Consider the following 20,040-nt stretch of genomic DNA (forward strand, 5'->3'; position numbering starts at 1 on the left):
ACAAAAAGGATTCTTAATTTAAATGTTTGTTAGTAAGGATAAAACAGGTTTACGTAGAAGGCTAATGCTCTGATCACAGTTATCAGCTGTTCCATTTTGCTTGGTTTATGTTCTGCAGCCATACATTCCTGAGGGTGGGAAGGAGTGTATGTAAGTGTTGTCAAAATGAAAAACAAGAGGGTTTATTCATATGCGTTCACAAAAAATTGTACAAATATGGCTAAAAGGTATATACAGAAAGGCAAGTGAAAGGAGTATGATAAATCAGGTATCATGCTATTAATTCTTTCCTTTATCCTGCCTGCATCAATGAGTCTTTTTAGAATAACTTAACACCAAACACTTTATTAAGAATAGCATTAAAAAATTCCAAGCCAGAAACACCCTTGTGTTACACATGGCAGCCTTTTACATATTGGTAAACAAACCAGTCCAGGGTCACTTTTAAGTTTTTACCCCAGAAGGGGTTGATCTCTGTGGGTGAGAATGGGCAAGTCTTGTTATGGAAAGGAGAATGTTCACCTTCTGCAGGACAGGGCAGTGAGAATGCCTTTCAGGGGGAAGGTGTGTCCCCAAAAATACCTGGTTTTCTCATATTGCTAATAAGTTCCCCTTCAAAGACAGATCTCAAATGTTTTGTTATATTTATGCTTCAGACTGTAATCGTTCATAAACATGGTAGTCTCTGATCACTTGGCTGGCTTTTATTATACCAATTCATTGATTTGAGCTCAGTATAATAAAATCTTCTGTAAAACTGTTAAACAATGCGAGGCTGGAGGTGCAAGATTTCATATCGCGATGGTAGATCCTGTGGCCACTGCAGCAGGATACTCCTGATGAATGACACATTGTTACTGCTTTTTTACAGAGAACTGGTAACAGGTTTCTCACAACTTTTTTACATTTATTCTGCCAAAAAGTAGAGGAACAATTGGTGGATTTGTATTAGTACTGTAGCTGAAGGTCTACAATCAGACACTTATTTTCTGGTGTAAGGAACAACGCAGCAGAAGGAATAAAACATTTAGAATTCGATTTTAAAGTAGCAAAATAGGCTGAAAAAGTGACAAATGGTGGAAAAATTATTTGGCTTGTCATTGAATTTCTCATCTGAAATTCATAGCATTTTTCTGAAAAGGTATTAAAGTGATACCACAGAAATAACATTATCAGTCGGCATGCTTTGCAAGGTTTTTTTTTACACATTAATTCAATTGGAAAATATAAGGATGTATGGCTGCTTTTCCTAAAGATTTTATGCTGTTCACTTCAGTGTGGTGAATAATTAAATTTGGCCATAATTTTATAATAAGTAAGTATAATATTGAAGACAGTGCCTGATCCTACTGCTTCAGTTCTTAGAAATGAAACATGATTCCACAGAAGCTCTTCCAGGTATTTCTTCAATTGTACCTGGACTTACTTATCTTTTCTGGGATGTCTGGGCACACTGGGCTTTTGTCACCACATCAGAGCTGAAATGCCTATGTATTATGAGAGCTGCTCTCACTTAGAAGAGCTCTGGATAACCAAGTTATCCAGCAAATAAAATACTCATTTTGGGACCCCAGTTTTGGCTGTTCCTGGTTTTTGCAAAACCCCTGGTTTTGGCTGTTTGACATTCCTGGTGTCATTGGGTGGGGTGGGATTAGATGCTGACACCATGATCCTGTATTGGCAGGCTGTTTCTTCAGTATTATTTTTGTATGTTCAGGGCAAAGAATATTCACTAGGTATTTCTTAAGCTCTCAGACAGCACTGCTGTTCAGGGGATAGTCATGAATACTTGTTAATGCATTTTAACAGTGTTTAGATCAGGTTACATTACAGTGAATCAACTCAATAATTTGGGATCTAATAAAAGCTTTTTTGTTGGAACGAAGCTCCACTGAGTATATTTCTTCTTCTGCTTCAGTGTTTTCCTTGTGTTTGAGATCTGCATGTATCTCTCTAGCTTTGATTCTTACAGGATTTAGCACCATCAAATCTTATGTAAGTTTCTGTGTGTAATTTTGAATACGAAGGAGGAACAGATCTGTGGGGGGAACACTTAAATTTGCATGGTTATTTTTTTGAGCAGAATTGTATTATCAGAATTGTTAAGAGTACTTTATGTACAGTGTATTGATTTTTCTAGGAGATACTGAAATTATCACTTGTGTTAAAATAGTGTTGCAGAGTGTAAAATATTGGCAGCATGTGGAGTTACTTGGAGTGCGTGTCATATTTTGCACAAATACCCTACATATGCTGTTAGAAGAGCTAAAGCTATGGTCTTCCACGCGAACTTTGGAGTGTGAACGTAATTCTCTTTTAATTTGATGAACCTTTATAGTACTTCCAACATGTATACAATGAGGAGAAAAAAAAAAAAAAAACAAAACCCCTAACCTCTTCATGTAATATAAACACGTTAAATTATGAAATGTACTTAACTCACTGGTTTTATAGGTAGCATGCATGTAGTCTTGGCTTTTTCCAATCATCAGCTGTGTCTAGAATTCTTTACCTCTTTTAATTATTATTTGGGTTTTTTTTAAATTGTGTTTTTACTGCATTTACTTCCTAGTTTGTTTGCCATTTCTTATCTTATGTGTCTCTCTCCATTCCCCCTCTGTCCCCATTACAGTACTAGGGTTTCTCCCTTGTCCTCTGATGGAATGCAAGCCTAAATCAGGGGCTTGGATTAGTGTGTCTGTACATGCTACTCTTCAAAAAACATGGGTAGTGGAAACAAATAATCTGCTATCATCTCTGTGTGTTAGCAGTATGGATGTCTCTCTCATTTCTAGAATTGGTTATTGAATTGATGTTCCCCCTTTTTAGTGGTAGGAATACATAGAAGTATACATAAAAGTCAGGATGTTTTTTAGGTAAAAATGTAAATCTGTGCACCATTTGCTCCTTTGTCATATTTCACATACAATTGCTATGTCATGAATGTTAGTATTGATACCCAGAAATAAACCTAAACATTGCAGTTCTAACTGAAGGCTTGGCCTTTACAAATATATGCCTTATTTTTGTTTATAGGTGTAAAACAAAGGTGTACGTAGACAACCTTCCCACTACAAGTGTTGTCATTGTTTTTCACAATGAGGCTTGGAGCACACTCCTACGAACTGTTCATAGTGTGATAAACCGGTCACCACGACACATGCTGGAAGAAATTGTCCTTGTCGATGATGCCAGTGAAAGAGGTAATGATAACGTTGATGCTTTAGCTTGCTGCTCTTTTTACTTCAAAACCTGAGACTGACTTCTACGGGCTTAGCTCTCCTCAGCAAGAGACAGTAACACAGTAGCTGGGGCAGGGGAAGGCAGAGTGAGCGATGCCCATTTTGAAATACAGGTGGATCATTCTCTGCTGAAAACTAGTGTAAGTTTATCTGGTTATGTTTCTGTTGACTGCGTAGAGCTTGTGTTTGCTAGTGGGTTTATCCTATTACAGCTTTCATGTTTTGTGTTTAAACGCATTCCTAAAGCTTGAGGGCATTTAATACCTGGATCACCTGGTGAATAATAGTAAATAGGCCTGCTTGTCACAGATGTCCAAATTCACTGTCACTACCACCGTTAAGCTTGGTGTTCAGAGGGATTAATTTTGATTATTCAGTTCAAGGGAAGTTGAAACTCAACTTCTATGCTGTAAGAGATTCTGCTTTTTACTGGTGCTCCAGATGAAAACACCGCACTACAGAATGAAATGTTCCATGTGTAATGCAATTAATAGACAAAACTTGAAGCTGATTTATTTAGATTTTACTCTTTTAGTAATTTTTTTGTGAATTACAATATAGTGGAAATAATTATTTTCTAGGCAATAATTTATATTTAATTTTGGTTAATAGTTGGTATTTGGCTTGTTCTTGCTTAATCTTCGGTGGTAGGGATTATAAAGTATAACTTGAGGGATATTCTTTTTCCTTGCGTTTGTAAATGGACATGAGAGGGTATTATGTTGATTTTTAATCTAAAATGTTTCTATATTTTTGTATTGAATCACCTATTTTTCTATCTTTCTACGTTGAAAGTTTTTTACTAGGACTCATAGCTAGTAAGTCACTAGAAAAAGTCTTAGCAGCCACCAGTTGTAGGCTGTTACTTGTCGCAGCAGGAATTCCCATGCTTAAGTCAGGGAAGGTGTTTATGCCCAGCATGCTGACGTGTCTGCCTGATACTTTTGATTCCAGTGATGCAAAATCCATATTCTACTGCTTATGGTAATTCCAACTTCAGAGTAAAGTGGCTGACTGTTGTTCGAACAAGAGATGTTTAGACATATATGTACGAAGAGAGATGTTAGATTCCTGATCATATGGTCTAAATAGCAGAATGGCGTATGGATTGCAGTGGTTAACAGGAGGGTTTATGGTAGTTAGTAACCATTAACAGGAGTTTTTGTAGCTGAAGAACTTTAAGAGGGGATTTTTGCACTTCATATCTAATTTGGTAGAAAGTATAATGAACTTCTTCAGGTTGCGTGTACGTATGATGCCTTAGCATATCCAAACTATGTAGGTCTAAAGTACAGCTAGCTGGTGGTGGAGCACCTGAGTAGACTAAAAGAAAGGTAGTATCAGCTAACTGAGACCTGACCAACGTGTTTTCCTAAGGATGAATAGCTCGTGCATTCAGATTGTGTTTGCACTCTTATCAGTCTGTGTTCCTTTCCTCTCTTGGGCACCTTGCTTGCTTTTTCTTTCTTACCTGATACTAACTTTAACTGCTTCAGCCAATTTCAGTGCAATTTGGAAGAAGGGACAGAGGCCTTAAACACAATTACATTCTGGCAGCGGAGGAGGAATGCCCATGCAAAGGGCAAGGCTGCCATACAAATGTGTTCCAGATTAGGTGAGAGGTGATTGACTTTTGCTTTTAGAAAGGCACAAGGTCAAATTTTCACTGTTTTCACTTGTGGGGAATTTGTAATTGCATCCCGCAATTTCTTGTGTTTTTTCAACCTTTATATAAAAATTCCACATTTCTTTGGTTCTAATGCATGTGAAACTGCTCGCTTTTTTTGAAGTTGTTCCCAGGGAACAATCCTCTTTCTAACACAGATCCTGGTAGTTGGGTTCTGGGTGCCTATACCTGGTTATTGTACAGGTATATGCTTCCTTAATGGAACAGAGACAATACATTTGTTTTGGTTAGCTTTTGTGTGCAGGCTCTTGTTAGGAAAACAAAGTTTATTGCAAGTGTTGTCTGTTTCATTTATGAAAACAGTCCTTGGCACTAATTCAGATCAGTGCTAATGATTAATTTTTACAGGTCAGCTTTCAATATGAACTAGAAATAAAGAGCAAGCTAAGAGTAAAATCATGTAGACATTATCTGACTTACGCTTTACCTCTTCAATTTCCGTTTTAGGAAAAATGTTTAACATAGCAGCAGCCATGTCCTCATTATGAAGTAGAATTGTAGTCCAGTGAAAAAAACCATGTGGCTTTCTCTAAATAACTGTTTCTGCGTTTGGGTTAGGTAATAGAAGGAAGGGAACTTAATTCCAGGCTGAAAGATACAGCATATCAGACTTTTTTTGGTATTATTGAACCTGTTTCAATTTGAAATCAGTGTTCTTCATTTCAGATCATTCAGGCACCTTCTATTTGTAGTTATTTTCAATGATTACTGAAAGTCTTGTTTTGTTTTTCAAAACCTTGTTATCGTTGCAGCAAGCATGCTTTTAGAATAAGTAAAACAGAAGGATATGAAGTTTAGTATATGTACTTGTGTTCTTTTTCTGTTGAACTAAAACAGCAGACTTTTCCAGAAAAAAAAAAAAAAAAAAGTTCAGACTAAGTAGGCTATTTTGAATTCTAGCACCGGAGTCAATTTAATTGGAATAAAGTAGGCATTCAGTCTGCCTGAAGCATACTTTGTACCTGTTAGTGTCATGCTCTTAGAAGAATGAATTTGCATAATAACATCACACACACAGAAACAAGATATATCTGTAACATTTTTCGCTAGTTACTGATCGGAATTGCATGTTTCATTTTTAAGTATTGATCTTTGTTAACTAGTTAAAAAAAGTTAACAGGAGAAATCAGGATTAGTCAGTACTTAAAACTAGGTCAGCACTGAATGGCCAGGCATGGTAGGCAGATTGCATCGGGCTAGAATACACTCACAGAAGTTGGTTATACAGATACAGAGCAAGGCAACCTAACCAAAACTAAATTCCTGCCAATAATGTCTTGTAAAAGTATTCACATTTCTGAAAACTGTGTTTGGATGCTTGTATGTGATAAAATGAGTGTTTTGGTATAGTTTAATTTAAAAAAGAAATTGTTTGAAACCAAATTTTTCATTTATATTCATATAAATGTGATTAATAGAACTGGCAAGGTGTTTTTCAATTTATGCACCTACTTGACTTGAACTGAATAGATTTACTTTTTTGGCTTTCATAGTTGTGCTACTGCCATAGAAGATACTCTTTAAACTGTCCATAGTCATGGGTAGCATTATGCGTCCTTTTGATACAGAAAAAGTTTGAAAGGAATATCCCGCAGAAAGAGTTAAATGAAAGTAAAGTTATACCTCTGAAAATACATGAATTATTATTTTTCCCAAGTAAAAGTATTTGTGGATTTGTAATTTTTTTTTAATATTATCAAACCTTACTCTGAGTCATAGAAGGCAATGCTAAAAATTTACGCAGCTGTCATCCTGAATGACTTGTAAACAACTGACTCTGTAATGCACAAAACTTTTCATTCCAGTGTTTAATACAAGTTTTAGTATAAATATGACTAATAGGGTTGTATAGAAAATAATCTCTCCTGCTTGATTCTGGCATCTCCTATAGACCAAAAATTTATTGCATTAGAAGACTTTTCAAATACTTTTTTGTAAAAATAAAAAGCAAGTCTTGCCTCACAAGAAACTATTACCAGTTTCTGGATGTATGACTAGTCCAAAACTCTAGACTCTTGCTACTTGAATTAAGGAAGCAGTTTGTGAGGGATGTGTATTGCTCTAAGAAGCAGTGCTCTGGAAGGAAAATAGCTACTTAGATTTGAGCATTTAACCCTTACTGGTGCTAGTATAGGAGCACCAGAAATCTTGATGCTCGAGTTATCTTCCATGCTTTTGTAGGGATGAAATGTCAAGCTTTACCTTTTTGCTTATTTTACTGAAACTATAGTAATATTTTAAGGGCACAGTTACTGAATGTCTGTCACAGTGTTTTGCTTCTGGGAAAAGAAAACTTCTGAAGTTTTGAACAAGGTGTTCAATCAGAATATTTTTATGGACGCTGTTAAACATGGGAGAAGGACTGATCTTAAACCTATTCCCACCGTAGTGAAAACACTGCATACATCTGTGAATGTTTCTTAGAGAAAAAAAATTGAAAGCTACTTGAAAAGATAAATTGAAATTTGAAATACCTTACTGAGAAAATGTAGGTAGGACTTAGGATTTTATATTAAATATGTTGACCCATGGTTTTCTGTAATGCAACTTTGTTTTATGCTAGTTCTTGAATGGCTGCAGTTGTATTATTGAAACGTGTCTCTTTCTCTCTTCCTCCTGGTAGAATTTTACCATTCTGTTAATGTAACTCTGTGTTCAAGGACCAATGTAACAGTCTATATTCATTCAGCTTTAAGTAGTTAGAACTGCTTTGAAAGCTTATTAGAACTACACCTGAAATGTGCAGAGGAACATGCTGATCTGTGTGACATGCTCATGAGATGGTTAGCATAGAGAGAAATGTTTTGCTGTTTTATTCTCTTTGTGTATGTCATGGAAGCCATATACATTAAAACTATAAACATTATCATTAGTTCTTTGTAATGCATGGCTTTGGAAAGCTACATTGTAAAGATTTGAGATTGTTTGCTACAGCCTCAGCCAAATGATCTGTCTGTGCTCGACCCCAAAAGGCCTGCAAGATGTTCAGACGTGTACACTTGGTTTGTACTAATAAACGTTTATTTATGAGTCTCTATTAATATGCAAAATAAGAATTAACTTGCTCTGAGTTTCTCTGGAGACAAATATTTAAGATCTATCAACCTTTTATGCTCTTTTAGCACAGTTCAGCTTGCAAGATCTGTCAGAACTTATTTCTGTGGGTTTTTGTGACAGTCCAACAATGCACAGAAAAAAATGAGGAGGCAATTAGAACTCATTCATCCAGAGCAGTGGTAAGGAATGGTAATCACCCTCAGGTCAGCTTTGCCTCTTGAGATTTACAAAACAACCACTAAGAGTTCATGCTGTGCCTTTTTTCCTCCCCTCCAGTGTCACGCTTATTCTTATATGAGGTACTTACTACCTTATGCTAAATCCTACTACAGGCTTTGCACTGGTGTAGTACAACTCCCATGTGCTTTGAGTGCATAATCTGATATATTCCGTAGCTGTGTTACAAGACTGTTTTTCTTTTTGTACAAATTCAGATCTGCAAGTTATTGTTTGTGTGACTGTCAGTTGCGTTCCCCCTCAGTTCTTTGTTCTTCCTTTGGCATCATCCATTATAGTCTAATTTTTCATGATGGACAAAAACTGTGCCTGGCAATGGGAAATTTGTTGATTTAGCAGCTCTTTGTAATGCAGGCAATTTTGAGTCCCTAGGCATACGGTAGTCAGTTATGGCTGTTCTATTTTGAATAAATTGTTCCTCAGCTAAGCTGAGGTTTGTTGGTGTTACAGATACTCATTTATATATAGTTTATTTTGTCTTTGTTTTTGTTTTATGGTGTTATAGTGATAATTTAATAGAAAAAATATTAGCCAGAAAAATCTAGAGAAAGCAAAATTGAAAAAAAATCTGAGCATGTTTTCAGCTGCTTTCAAAAAAATTATCTGTCAGTTACATTCCTGTAAAAGGCAATTCCTTATGTTCAGCTAGTCGGATCATTTTCTGTATTTTCTTGGTAGATAAGTTTTATGTCCAAGAGCACTTATGTGTATGTTTTTGAAAGTAAGAGTCATATCTACTCCATAATAACAACTTGCCTATCCCATCTGGTTTCTATGTAAGCATTCTACACTCTCTTCATTTCCGTGTTTTCCATAATGAAGAAATGAAGAGGAGGAAGAACTTCCAGCTCTAGCAAGTGAAGCACATGGAACTGTGGAAGGGCATATTGTGAAGTGTAGAATAAGCAGCAGAGGAAAGTAGGGAAAAGAAAAGAAATGAGGAAATGTCTCTTAATTCAAGTCTCTTCATTCAAAGGAGAGTTGGGGGGAAGAAAAGCTTAACTATGTAACTAACAGTTTCCATGGTTTTGATCATTCTTTGCAGATTTCTTGAAAAGACCGCTGGAGAGCTATGTGAAAAAATTAAAAGTACCTGTTCATGTGATTCGAATGGAACAGCGTTCTGGATTGATTAGAGCCAGATTAAAGGGGGCTGCTGCTTCTAAAGGCCAGGTCATCACCTTCTTAGATGCTCATTGTGAATGTACAGTAGGCTGGCTTGAGCCTCTGCTGGCAAGGATCAAAGCTGACAGGTAACTATCCATCTTTGGTCCATGTTGGTTTTTTTGGTTATTAAGAAATGTTCAAAGTATTACAATATAGCCTACAAGCAACTATCTACTTTTTGAAGGGGTGGATAAATGCTCATTGGTGTAAGTATAAAAGGCTAATTCAGTACAGCTTTTAAAAAGTAAACTTGATTTAAAATGAAGCTTATATTGGGAAGTGTGGGATAGTGTGTTAAATAGCAGAAGACCTGAGCACAAATGGAGTTGAGAAAGCAGTGGAATTTGACGTCTTCCATGTGCAACCTGGCCCATTTCTTCACGAATTTGGGAAGATGTTATTGAGGAAGAGATGGAGCCCTAATCTCTTGCAACGCCAACGCTCTGAACAAGAACTGTCAGGTTTACTGTTTTCAGGTTCTCATTGTGTTTTCTTTATTTTGTAATGTGTTTCTATTGTGGAAATATGTGCTGTGACTTGGTTTTCTGTGATTACTTTCTAGAGTTAGAATAGCTACTGTAATCATACCGACCTACACTGCAGTATCATAGCTTTATATTTCTATCTTAAGTCAATACTCACAGCACTTATATCCATGATAGTGTGATGGAAATTATATTGAGAGGAAAAAAAAAGGAGTGAGAGAATGGTCTGCTTTATAGGACATTTATACATCTGAGCAGTAACTCTGTAGATGCACACCAGTCTGTTAGTGAGCAGCATATTAAATAGACTAGATATTAAGTATGTAAGTATGGCGTTACAGTTCTGTTTTATTCTTACGGTTATAGATTAAAATAACTTTGAAAATTTAACGTTACAAAATACAGCATTACACAGTGAAAAATCCTCAGATAATGAATCTTTGTTCAGCACTGTGCTGATGTAATACTAACCTTTAAGTTACCATTAAAACACTTTTTGTGAGACTACGATACATAAGTTGTTAAAATTTGTGCAAATGGCTCAACTAAGTCCTTTAAATATAGTTGCAACCCCTGAATCTTTTTGCAGAGCTTTCTGTGAGAGGGAGCCTGCTTGAGGATGGTTTCTTAAGTGTTTTTAAGATGATTAGAATTAGTTTCTGTGAGTATGTCTTAATAATGTCAGGAGAGTGGACAAGGAGGCCTCTTTCTGTCAACTTTGATGCAGTAGTTATACTTCGTTAACAATGGCTATCATTTCTTAGTCCTAAGGGCATATAAGAATACTTCCCCAGACATAATGACCACATTTTAATTTCAAAACATGCAAGTTACTTTGCTTAACTAGAAATGAAAACCTTGTTTTCTATACAATTACTATAGCACTGAGAAAGCTGTGATCAATTTTTCTATCTGCAGAGAGATGATTATTTATTAGTGGTAATAATGCAAATATTATTTTTAAAAAGTGCTAGTATTGCCAAAATTGTATCAGAAAAACACTTTTTCCTTTAGGGGAATTAACTCTTAATTAGCAAGACAGAGTATGTTTCATGATAATAATCTATTGAGTACAGTTGTTAAGAGATGGCATTATGAAAATTTAAACTGCATGTGTTAAAAACAAAATTAAAAAAACACCACCATCTTTTTTGACAATGTAATTAATAGGGTTTGATTCTCTCCTTTGTCTAGGAGAACAGTGGTGTGTCCTATCATTGACGTAATTAGCGATGACACCTTTGAATATATGGCAGGGTCTGACATGACCTATGGTGGATTCAACTGGAAGCTGAATTTTCGTTGGTATCCTGTTCCTCAGAGAGAGATGGATCGACGGAAAGGAGATCGAACCCTTCCTGTTAGGTAATGAGAAAATATTAAGTCAGTTAGTGTTCACATGATTGTTTAATGATATCCTTTTTATGTTAATCCTGTGAGTGAGTACTTAATGAATTGTGTTGTCGCATCATCTTTGTCTGGCCAAAGGAACAGCATAAAAGTTCTTTGAGATGGACTGGTGTTGGTTTGGTAGCAATGAAGGAAGCAATCAGCCTGTGACTTGAGAAAATTTTAAGTTTTATGTCAATTACTGATAAATTGCTAGCTTTTAACTAGTTTTTGTACCAATATACAGATTTTTATTGAGGCTTTTTTTATCTTTTACTCAAACAAGTAAACAACATTTTGAAAAGGTGCATTGATTTTTTACATGTGTATGTATGTATTTGTGTGTGTGCATACATATATAAATGTAATTTCTTCAAAGTGCATGGATGAGAGGTGAATTAATACTAGGATGTCATACAGATGTTGTAGCAAAGGTAATAAGAAAAAATATAACTTGTGTATAATGTATACTTCTTAACAATTGCAAACTTACATTTTCTGGCCTTCCTGTTCTGAAAAGTGGGCAATGTTTACTTACTATAAAGTTGAGGATATGGCCTTTACTGCTTCTTGCGTTTTGGTTTTTTTTTTTTATTTAAGAAATCAAGAGTTCTTCTGAGGATATGGTTAATTGTATAATCCCACCACCACCACCAAGTTTCCTTTCTAGGGGAGAGAGCTACATAAATGTTTTGTTAGATTGTGACCTGGTTTATATTTTGTGTCCTTTAGAAAAAGTCCAATGCATTTGAGGAAAATGACTAGTGATATAAAATAATTTATTCTAAAAGTGTGAGTAATTTGTGTACTTGAACTGCAAAGATGTGTCATCAGCCTAATGTATAATTTACCATTTGTACACTTGTTGACTAAAAAGGTGGAAATCTGGGAGATGTTGGTAAAGTTAGGAGAAACCAGCACAGTTCTATTTTTCTGCCAATAAGGAATTTTTAAAGAAAATCTGGATGTAACCCTGACGACACTTTTCTTCTATGAAGCAATAATAGTGCAAGCAAGCAGGCCGCTTCATGGCCTCCCATAACTTTTTCAAGAACAGTTGCCAGAAGTATAAATTTCCTGTCAGAAACTGGTTTCTTTTTTATGAATTACCAGCACTGAAGCCAGAAGTCTTTCTCTGGAATTGCAGCAGCTTTCTAGGAGCTGTTTATCTGGATTACAATTTGAAGTGAGAAAATAAGGAGAACTGTCAATAACTGCTTCCATCCCTGGAAAATTTTGGGCTAGCAAGTACATCGATGGTAACTGAATTTGGATGGAAACCTACTGAGCAGGAACGTGTTAGAAACTTGGGAAATAAAAAGATATTTTGTCAGTGTAAGGGTGAAATGTATTTAAGTGTATGTTTTCATAATGACCGACACTTACCTTTTGTCTTTTTTTTTTTTTTTTTTTTCCCCAGGACACCTACAATGGCAGGAGGTCTTTTTTCAATAGACAGAGATTACTTTCAGGAAATTGGAACATATGATGCTGGAATGGATATTTGGGGTGGAGAAAACTTAGAAATTTCTTTCAGGGTAGGTAAAACTTTTCAGTGTTTTGTTACTCAGGACAGTGCATCTTGAGTTCTGTAAAATACAGATCTGCTGCCTGCATCAGTGTCCTCCCCTGTTGCAGTTAGCACTTTGCTTCTGTCATGTTCCTCCAATGTAGATATGTAAAGACTGTAGCTGTTAGTGAAAAGTGCATGGTGAATTGTTGGCATAGCTTTGTGATTAAAAGATTGGGACGGTCATTCTGAAGAATGGCTGTGTGTCAAAAGGAGTTCAGTTAGAAAAGCTAATTGGGTAGCATAAGTTAAGGGTGATATCATCAGTGCATGGTTTAATGTGTCAGTGAAATGTGAGCACTTCTGTTACAGACTCTCCTCGTGCTGTTTTCTAACTTAATTATTGCATCTGTTCATTTGGATGTGGACTTAACCAGTGGTGTTCTCACTTTGGTTCCTACCGAACTGAACTATTTGCTTTTGGTTTACTTATCAGCTCAGAATATACAGGTGGATACTTCTGAAGTAGTTCAGCCTCCTGGATTTGCATTTTTAGAGGTCCAATGTAAAAATGCAAATATTTTCAGAATCTTTAGTTGGGAAACGTATGGGGGTTTTTACATGTATATTCTACTTTATGATAGAGTTTTTTGGACAGATCACCACCTGTTACTTCCTGTGATTCACGTGAGCCTTTTCCTCCCAATGCTGTCAACTTGCCCAGTTCTCCAGAGTAGTCTTGCTGATGCATTACTGCTTCGAGGCCTGATATACACTTTCTTATGGTGCCTGACTCATGCTTGTGAGCATCTTTATCTGTTGAGCAGGAAACAGGCATATGTTTCTCTTCCATGCAGTATGTGTTTGTTCTAGACCTCAACTAATGTTGTTTCTCCAGCTCGAGCAGAAGCAAGTGATTAACAGTTTTAAACTTTTTTTTTTAACAACTTGAAGCAATGGAATAATTGTTCTATCACTTTCAGATCTGGCAGTGTGGTGGCACTTTGGAAATTGTAACTTGTTCACATGTTGGTCATGTGTTCAGGAAAGCAACACCATACACTTTTCCAGGAGGTACAGGGCAGATTATCAACAAAAATAACAGGCGACTTGCAGAAGTCTGGATGGATGAATTCAAAAACTTTTTTTACATCATTTCCCCAGGTGAGCAGGCCTTTGGTTATGAGAAATACCTATTAAATATTAAAACGTTAACATCTTTTGGCTTAGTAGAGTTTGCACTTCACTATCCAGAGTATAGGAGCAGGTTGCTAGTATACTTGTCTGTATGATATTTATTATGTTTCATAAAATGGATGTTAAAAAACCAAGAGGATGTAAAATAAGAGAGCAAATTTCCTATTAACTCAATTTCTGAAAAAAAAAAAAAAAATCAGGGAAAGAGAGGAAGCCTGGGAAATACTGATTACTTACTTTCCACTACTGAATATTGTTGCTGCTGTTGTTGTTGTTCAAAAAAACAAACGAAGAGAGACAAACTTTGGGTAACAACAGACATAATTTCTAAAGATTTGAGACAATAGAGGCTTTTGACTTTAAATACGAAGTGGTAGTTCTATATACCATGTCTGCTTTTCCAAAAATGTATCTTTAAAACTAATATTTTCTTATGACTTATCAAACCTGCATTAGTATTCAAATTTAAAAGCTGTAATACAATGTAGTATGAGTCTGAACAATGTCAAATTTTAGATTAATGGTTTTAAGAATACTTGTTGAGAACAAGTCACTGTGCAGATTTATGTTCTTTTTTTGTCTTAAGAGAATGTATTACTCAAGACTGTGTAAGATTTTTTTTTTTAATTAAAAATAATTCTTACTGCTACTCAAACCTTAGGTGAAATCAGAAGCTAATAGCTTATGGTTACTGCCTTGTATTGTTGTTAATGAAGCATTATGAATTCAAACATGACATGTATAGATATTCAGAAAACTTGTATTTAAATAGGTGCAATCATTTTTGGTTAAGATTGCTTTTATGCATCCATGTCAAGCAAGATTTTAAAATGTAAAAAGTAGCTGGAACACCTAACTATAAACATTATCTAATTGTTAAAAAGAAATTTACATTACTGAACACCATGATAAGGCTCTGTTACTTTATATATAATCTCTGTAGTTCTTCCATTTCATGTATTAAGTGTAGGCTACAAAAGGAGTCATACTGTTTGAATTTTGTAGGATTGTTATTTTGATAGGACTTACTTTCAGAGTTTTGCAGTGTTGTGGAATATACATGCATTCTGCTGTTGGAGAAAAGGAATGAAAGAATTTAATCTAAACCAGAATAGGGTAAAAATTTTGAAATGGTGAAAGTAACTTAAGCAGTTGTCTAACTGCACTGTATATTTTCTTTCCTTTCAAAAGATGCATGTCTGCATAGTTAGGATGCTGATAGACTGAATGATTGCTAGATAGGGATGTGTTCTTGCCAGGCTCCTCTTAGAGCATCTACACCTTCCAACTGGCACACAATCTCATTTCTATACCTGTGTCCATATTGACACTGCACTGAAGTTTAATAGAATTTCTAAGCATTTCAAGAATAGGATCATGTAGTACCTGAAGAAGTTGTTGCTCTGAAACTGATTTGTTGCCTGGGGCTGTGAAAAGAGTGGTTAGTACTGTGGGTCATTCTTAGGTATGATGTAATACCCGTTGTTCTTAGAATGAGCACATAAATGTACTCAGTGCCACTCATGCCTCTCACACCCCCCCCCCCCCCCCAATCCATGTAAGTTGTGAGAGCCAGTAGGTGTTAACTAGAAAGGATTGCTGTTTTGGGAAGTTCACAAGCACTTTACTGTTGCTATTCTGATATATCTCCAATCTTACCTGAGTGTTGCAGACCCTGATCTTACCCGTTGACAGCAAGCGACATCAGTGTGAATTTCAGTAATTCTTTCTGGCCAATAGTTGTCTTAGAAACTCAGTGAATCTCTGCTGCATCGGCTCATTTAGCCATACTCTGCTTTTCCAGGTATCCTTCTAATACAAACATTTTAATGTTTAGTTCATACAGAATGATGGTGTAGTGGCCCTCTGGCAGAGTACAGCATGCGGCTTGTGAAACTCTTTGCTAGTACAAGTACAATGTGTACTTTCAATATTACTGTGACACTGTCATGAGTTCTTGCAAGGACTGAGGTGAGGATTTTTAAGCTGATGCTGGTTTGCAAGCCTGGGTGCAGATGAGCGAGGAAAACAAGCAATCCACTGTGCACCCAGGTTTTTTCTTATTAGTTGACATGGAAGAGAAAATTGGATTTTGGGGGAGGTAATATACTGACAGGCATCATTGAGCCTAGCTAACAAGAAATTTGTTTCCTCCTTTATATCCTTTCTATTCTGCTCCCCTAAGATACTGAATCACAGAGGGATTGGTCCAGGAAAGCAAACCTAGGATTTTCAGGTAGCTTTCCCACTTCATGTAATTTGTGTTATGCGGGGGGAAAAAAAAAAAAAAAAAGGCTTACTGCTTGAATGATAGAGACTCAAGAGACTGTACTATTAATGTAATGTAGTTAAATGGAAAGCTGCCCTCTTGAAAAATAAGCCTGTAATCCTTTTTTCTGTAATAAGTACAGCCTAGTAGAAATTGTTACTTGTCTGTTTTAAGGTTTAGTGCATTTTAGAAGCCACCTCTCTGCTTAGGAGTGGTTAGGTTGGGTAGGGCAGTTGAGTAGTTGGGCAGGGAAGTGTTGCAGCAGCTGCTCCTCAACTAAAATCAAACCTATCTTATTGCACACAACAGCTATTTTCCATGGCAGTAATGGCACTGGCTATCGTCTTTTCTCATTAGCTGACTGTTTTCCTCACAGTCATGCTTTACGGCAAGGTGCTGTTTCCCAGACCATTTCCTCTTAGGCTTTCAGAAAATGGGTCCAGCACATGCAGATGAATAATCTGATTCCTGGCTCCAGTCATTCTGTTCTGTGGACACTGCCACTTCTTTATTCCTAATGGTGGCCGTTCATCACTTTCTCCAGCCTAAAATCCTAGGACTAGATTGTCCAAGGTGAGGCTTCACAGGATGGCGATGGCAGTCTGACAGCTTGCTGTGAGGAGAGTGCCTTGCTTTCCATGGCAGGTGATAGGGCTTCACCTCCCCTCACTTGTTGACTGTTGTCTGTGTCCACTGATTGGACTTGCCAAACCTGTTAGGGTTATTTGTCCTGTGGGTTGGCTCTCCACTGGTTAAGTTCACCCCTGTGGCAGCACAGGAGGTGCAGCAGGAATCTGAAGGTGAGCAAGGGGAAGCTGCCTCTTTCCACAGCAGAAGCTGAAAGCATTAGGCTGGCTTACCACAGCTACCTCACCCTGCCCTTCTCCTCTCCTAACTACTAATTAATGATAAAGTGACAGTTGCGAAATTTGGTATCCTCAGTTTAAAAGTGAAGCATGAATACCTTCAGACTGCATGGTTTCCCTGTTCTGCATGTGAGTCTGGGTTCCAGCCCCTACATGTACCCCCACTGCTTGTCCGGCATGCATTCTTGTCATTGAGCAGCCTCTCCCATCCCAGCTGGCGAGCTGAAGGCATCTTAGAAAGCCACTTCAGTGAGCTCGGGTAGAACCTCATCTAGCTGGTATAGAAATTAATTTTACTGTTGAGCAAAAGTTTGCCCTTGAAGGTATCTTCTGTTGCACTGGGGCTAAATGGAAAGGCAGAAAGCCTGAGAAGACAGCATTGCAGAATTACCTGAGCAAGAGCCATCTAGGCAGACATTAGATGTGTTATTCTGAAAACTGAACCAGTAGGCCTAGTTTCTAATTGTTGCATGCACTTGTCTTGAGGCAAGCATGGTAAGTCAAGGTTCCATAGGTAGACTGGAAATGGATAACTTTTTTATTTGTGTGTTTTTGTTTTCAGCTAGTATTCCCTGTTAGTATTAATTGGGAATGCAAATAATGGAACTGTTCAAATTGGTTTAAAATTATTATTGCTTATCGAGTTTCATAATAGTAAAAACAAGCTCTATGATTTTTAACAGAAGACTAGTTTTAGATGAAATAGTTTTCATACTCGTCATGCTTTTGAAAATGATTGAACAATTGATTGTCTTGATCAAAATATGCTGCTTTTTCTTTTTTCAAAGCAATTTAGCATAAATATATTGCCACATGTTGAACTTTGCAAGCAAATTTTTAGTTGTTTTGAAATTCTGAGGATGGCAGAACTGTTCAGCACAACCGATAGGAAGCTTAAATATAAGGCGACAAAGAAAATTAATCTGAAGGAGTATTTTACTGATAGACATCATTATATGTATGTGTTTCTAAAGGTGTAAGGAAAGACCATTATATATTACTAATCAGAGTAGTCTGGTACTGCATACCAAACTTCTTCAAGAATAGTGGTAGCACAAGCTGTTGCTGAGATGAGTCTTTATTTGTGCAAAAGAACTGGTGATGGTGTAATTTTTTTTGTGTGGTAGTTTTTGCCTTATCAATATTTAATTTTTAGTACATCTTTAAATATATGTGTGAAAAAAAAAAGCATGTGATTGTGGACATAGCTGTGGAGTCTGGCATAATTCTTTCCTGGGGGGAAGTTTTGATCTAATTCTTGTTTTGTGCTTTTTTTGTTTTGTTTTTTTAGCTGAGACATTAAAAACAAGTACAAAAACACTGGAAGATATGTGTCACTTTCATGTGTATATAAACTTTACTGGTCTGTGGAGGAAATAACAATTTACACATGTACTTAATTTTTTATATGTTTTATACTTTGCAGTTTTCCTAGTTGCTTCCTTTTTTTCTTTTCCTTCCCAAAAGAACCGTAACCCGTAAGTGACTGCCACTGCACTGTATAGGAACACTCAAGCTAGTTTTGAGTAATACAGATAAAGTACCAGAAATCTAGGAAATGGAGTAATTCAGCCTCTTTAAAGGATACCCCTAAGGCAACTATACCTGTTCTGCTATTCGGTCCATCTGCTAACCTGCTGCTAACTGCAGTTGTGTGACAATATACAGTTTGGTGCAAACCTAACTTAAGAGAGGATTTCTAAAAAAATCTTTCAGACTAAAAATGGTTAAATAATATAATACATACCTTTTACTGCATTGTAACAGAGAAAATCAGCTGCCACTTTTCTTTCTACTTGTTGACATTTTAAAATACTTTAAGAAACAGCATGCACATATGCTATTAAGTCACTTTGCATTTAATTGTTTATGGTTGTGATTTTAATTCTTACTGCCATCCAGTGATGTGACAAAGCCTTAACAGTGTTGTTTTCTTAAGGTGGTCGATTTAGCAGACTCTGATGAAATAGTTTTGAGTGCTGTAAGGTTGTTGTAAGGATGGCATGATAACTGTTTCATCCATCAGCAGCTTTTTTATCACTGAAAAACGAAGAACTCCATACTTAGCTGTGGTTGGTACAACCTTTCTCTTCTTGCTTCATCATCTTTTGAATGAGTGCTCCTTTTGGTGTAGAGCAAATACTTGCTTTGGTGAAGATAGAACAGTGGTTTTTTTGGAGGTTTTCTTTGTCTTGTGGTTTTTGGTTTTGGAATTTCTTTTGTGACTGGAAAGCCCAAACTGAAGTTTTTTGGTATTCTATTCCAAGAGGTTTTTAAATTTCATTCACACTATTCAAAATATTAAAAAACAAGCTCTCCTTTGCTTTCATTCCCTTTCCAGTGTAGTTCTCAAACATCTTTGTTAAAAAGCCTTTTAGGTTTGTATTTAAAAAAAAAAAAAAAAAGCCTGTGTAACATTTTTTATTTCTGGAATACTGAAATTACTAATGTTTTTATTGATGTTTACAAAGATTTAGCTGAAACTGCAGTTATCTGTCTTAATTGAGTAGACATACACCATCTTCTGGTTGGTCGATGTAATAACACAGTATGCTAACAAAATGTCTCGAACTCAATTTCAAAAGTTCAAAAATTTCAGAGGTAATTCACAGTCCTCTAAGTGGAGGGATTTCTGAAAAATGTATGCAGCTGGAGGTCTATAGTGTGACGGACAGTTGAGCCATATTTGTGGTCTGTGAGGGGAATTTAAATTGCTAGGAATTGTTTTTGTTCTTTTTTGGTTTAGGTTTTCGTTTTATTTGTTGGTTTTGGGTTTTTTGGGGGTTTTTTTGTAGTATATTACTTTTGGCCTGTGTGTTATGGAGTGTAGTGTGGAAAATACAAAAAACCCATGATGCCTGAAAACTAGAAATTATTCTACCCTTAATTAATCAGTATTACTGGAATATTAATGACTAGCGCTTAACGCTGGTC

General features: G+C 36.3%; 1 protein-coding gene across 2 annotated transcripts in view; it reads left to right on the plus strand.

Moving 5' to 3' along the window:
• GALNT1 (polypeptide N-acetylgalactosaminyltransferase 1) overlaps positions 1-20,040 on the plus strand; it is a 92,730-nt gene that overhangs the window by 65,078 nt on the left and 7,612 nt on the right. For both annotated transcript variants that reach the window (XM_080380007.1, XM_080380006.1), the window contains exons 5-9: positions 3,037-3,203; positions 9,269-9,476; positions 11,070-11,240; positions 12,685-12,802; positions 13,758-13,938. In XM_080380007.1, coding sequence (XP_080236133.1) covers positions 3,037-3,203; positions 9,269-9,476; positions 11,070-11,240; positions 12,685-12,802; positions 13,758-13,938 — 845 coding nt within the window. The remainder of the gene's footprint in view (positions 1-3,036; positions 3,204-9,268; positions 9,477-11,069; positions 11,241-12,684; positions 12,803-13,757; positions 13,939-20,040) is intronic.

This window comes from Falco punctatus, assembly GCF_963210335.1.
Source record: "Falco punctatus genome assembly, chromosome: 3".
Taxonomy (NCBI): Eukaryota; Metazoa; Chordata; class Aves; order Falconiformes; family Falconidae; genus Falco; species Falco punctatus.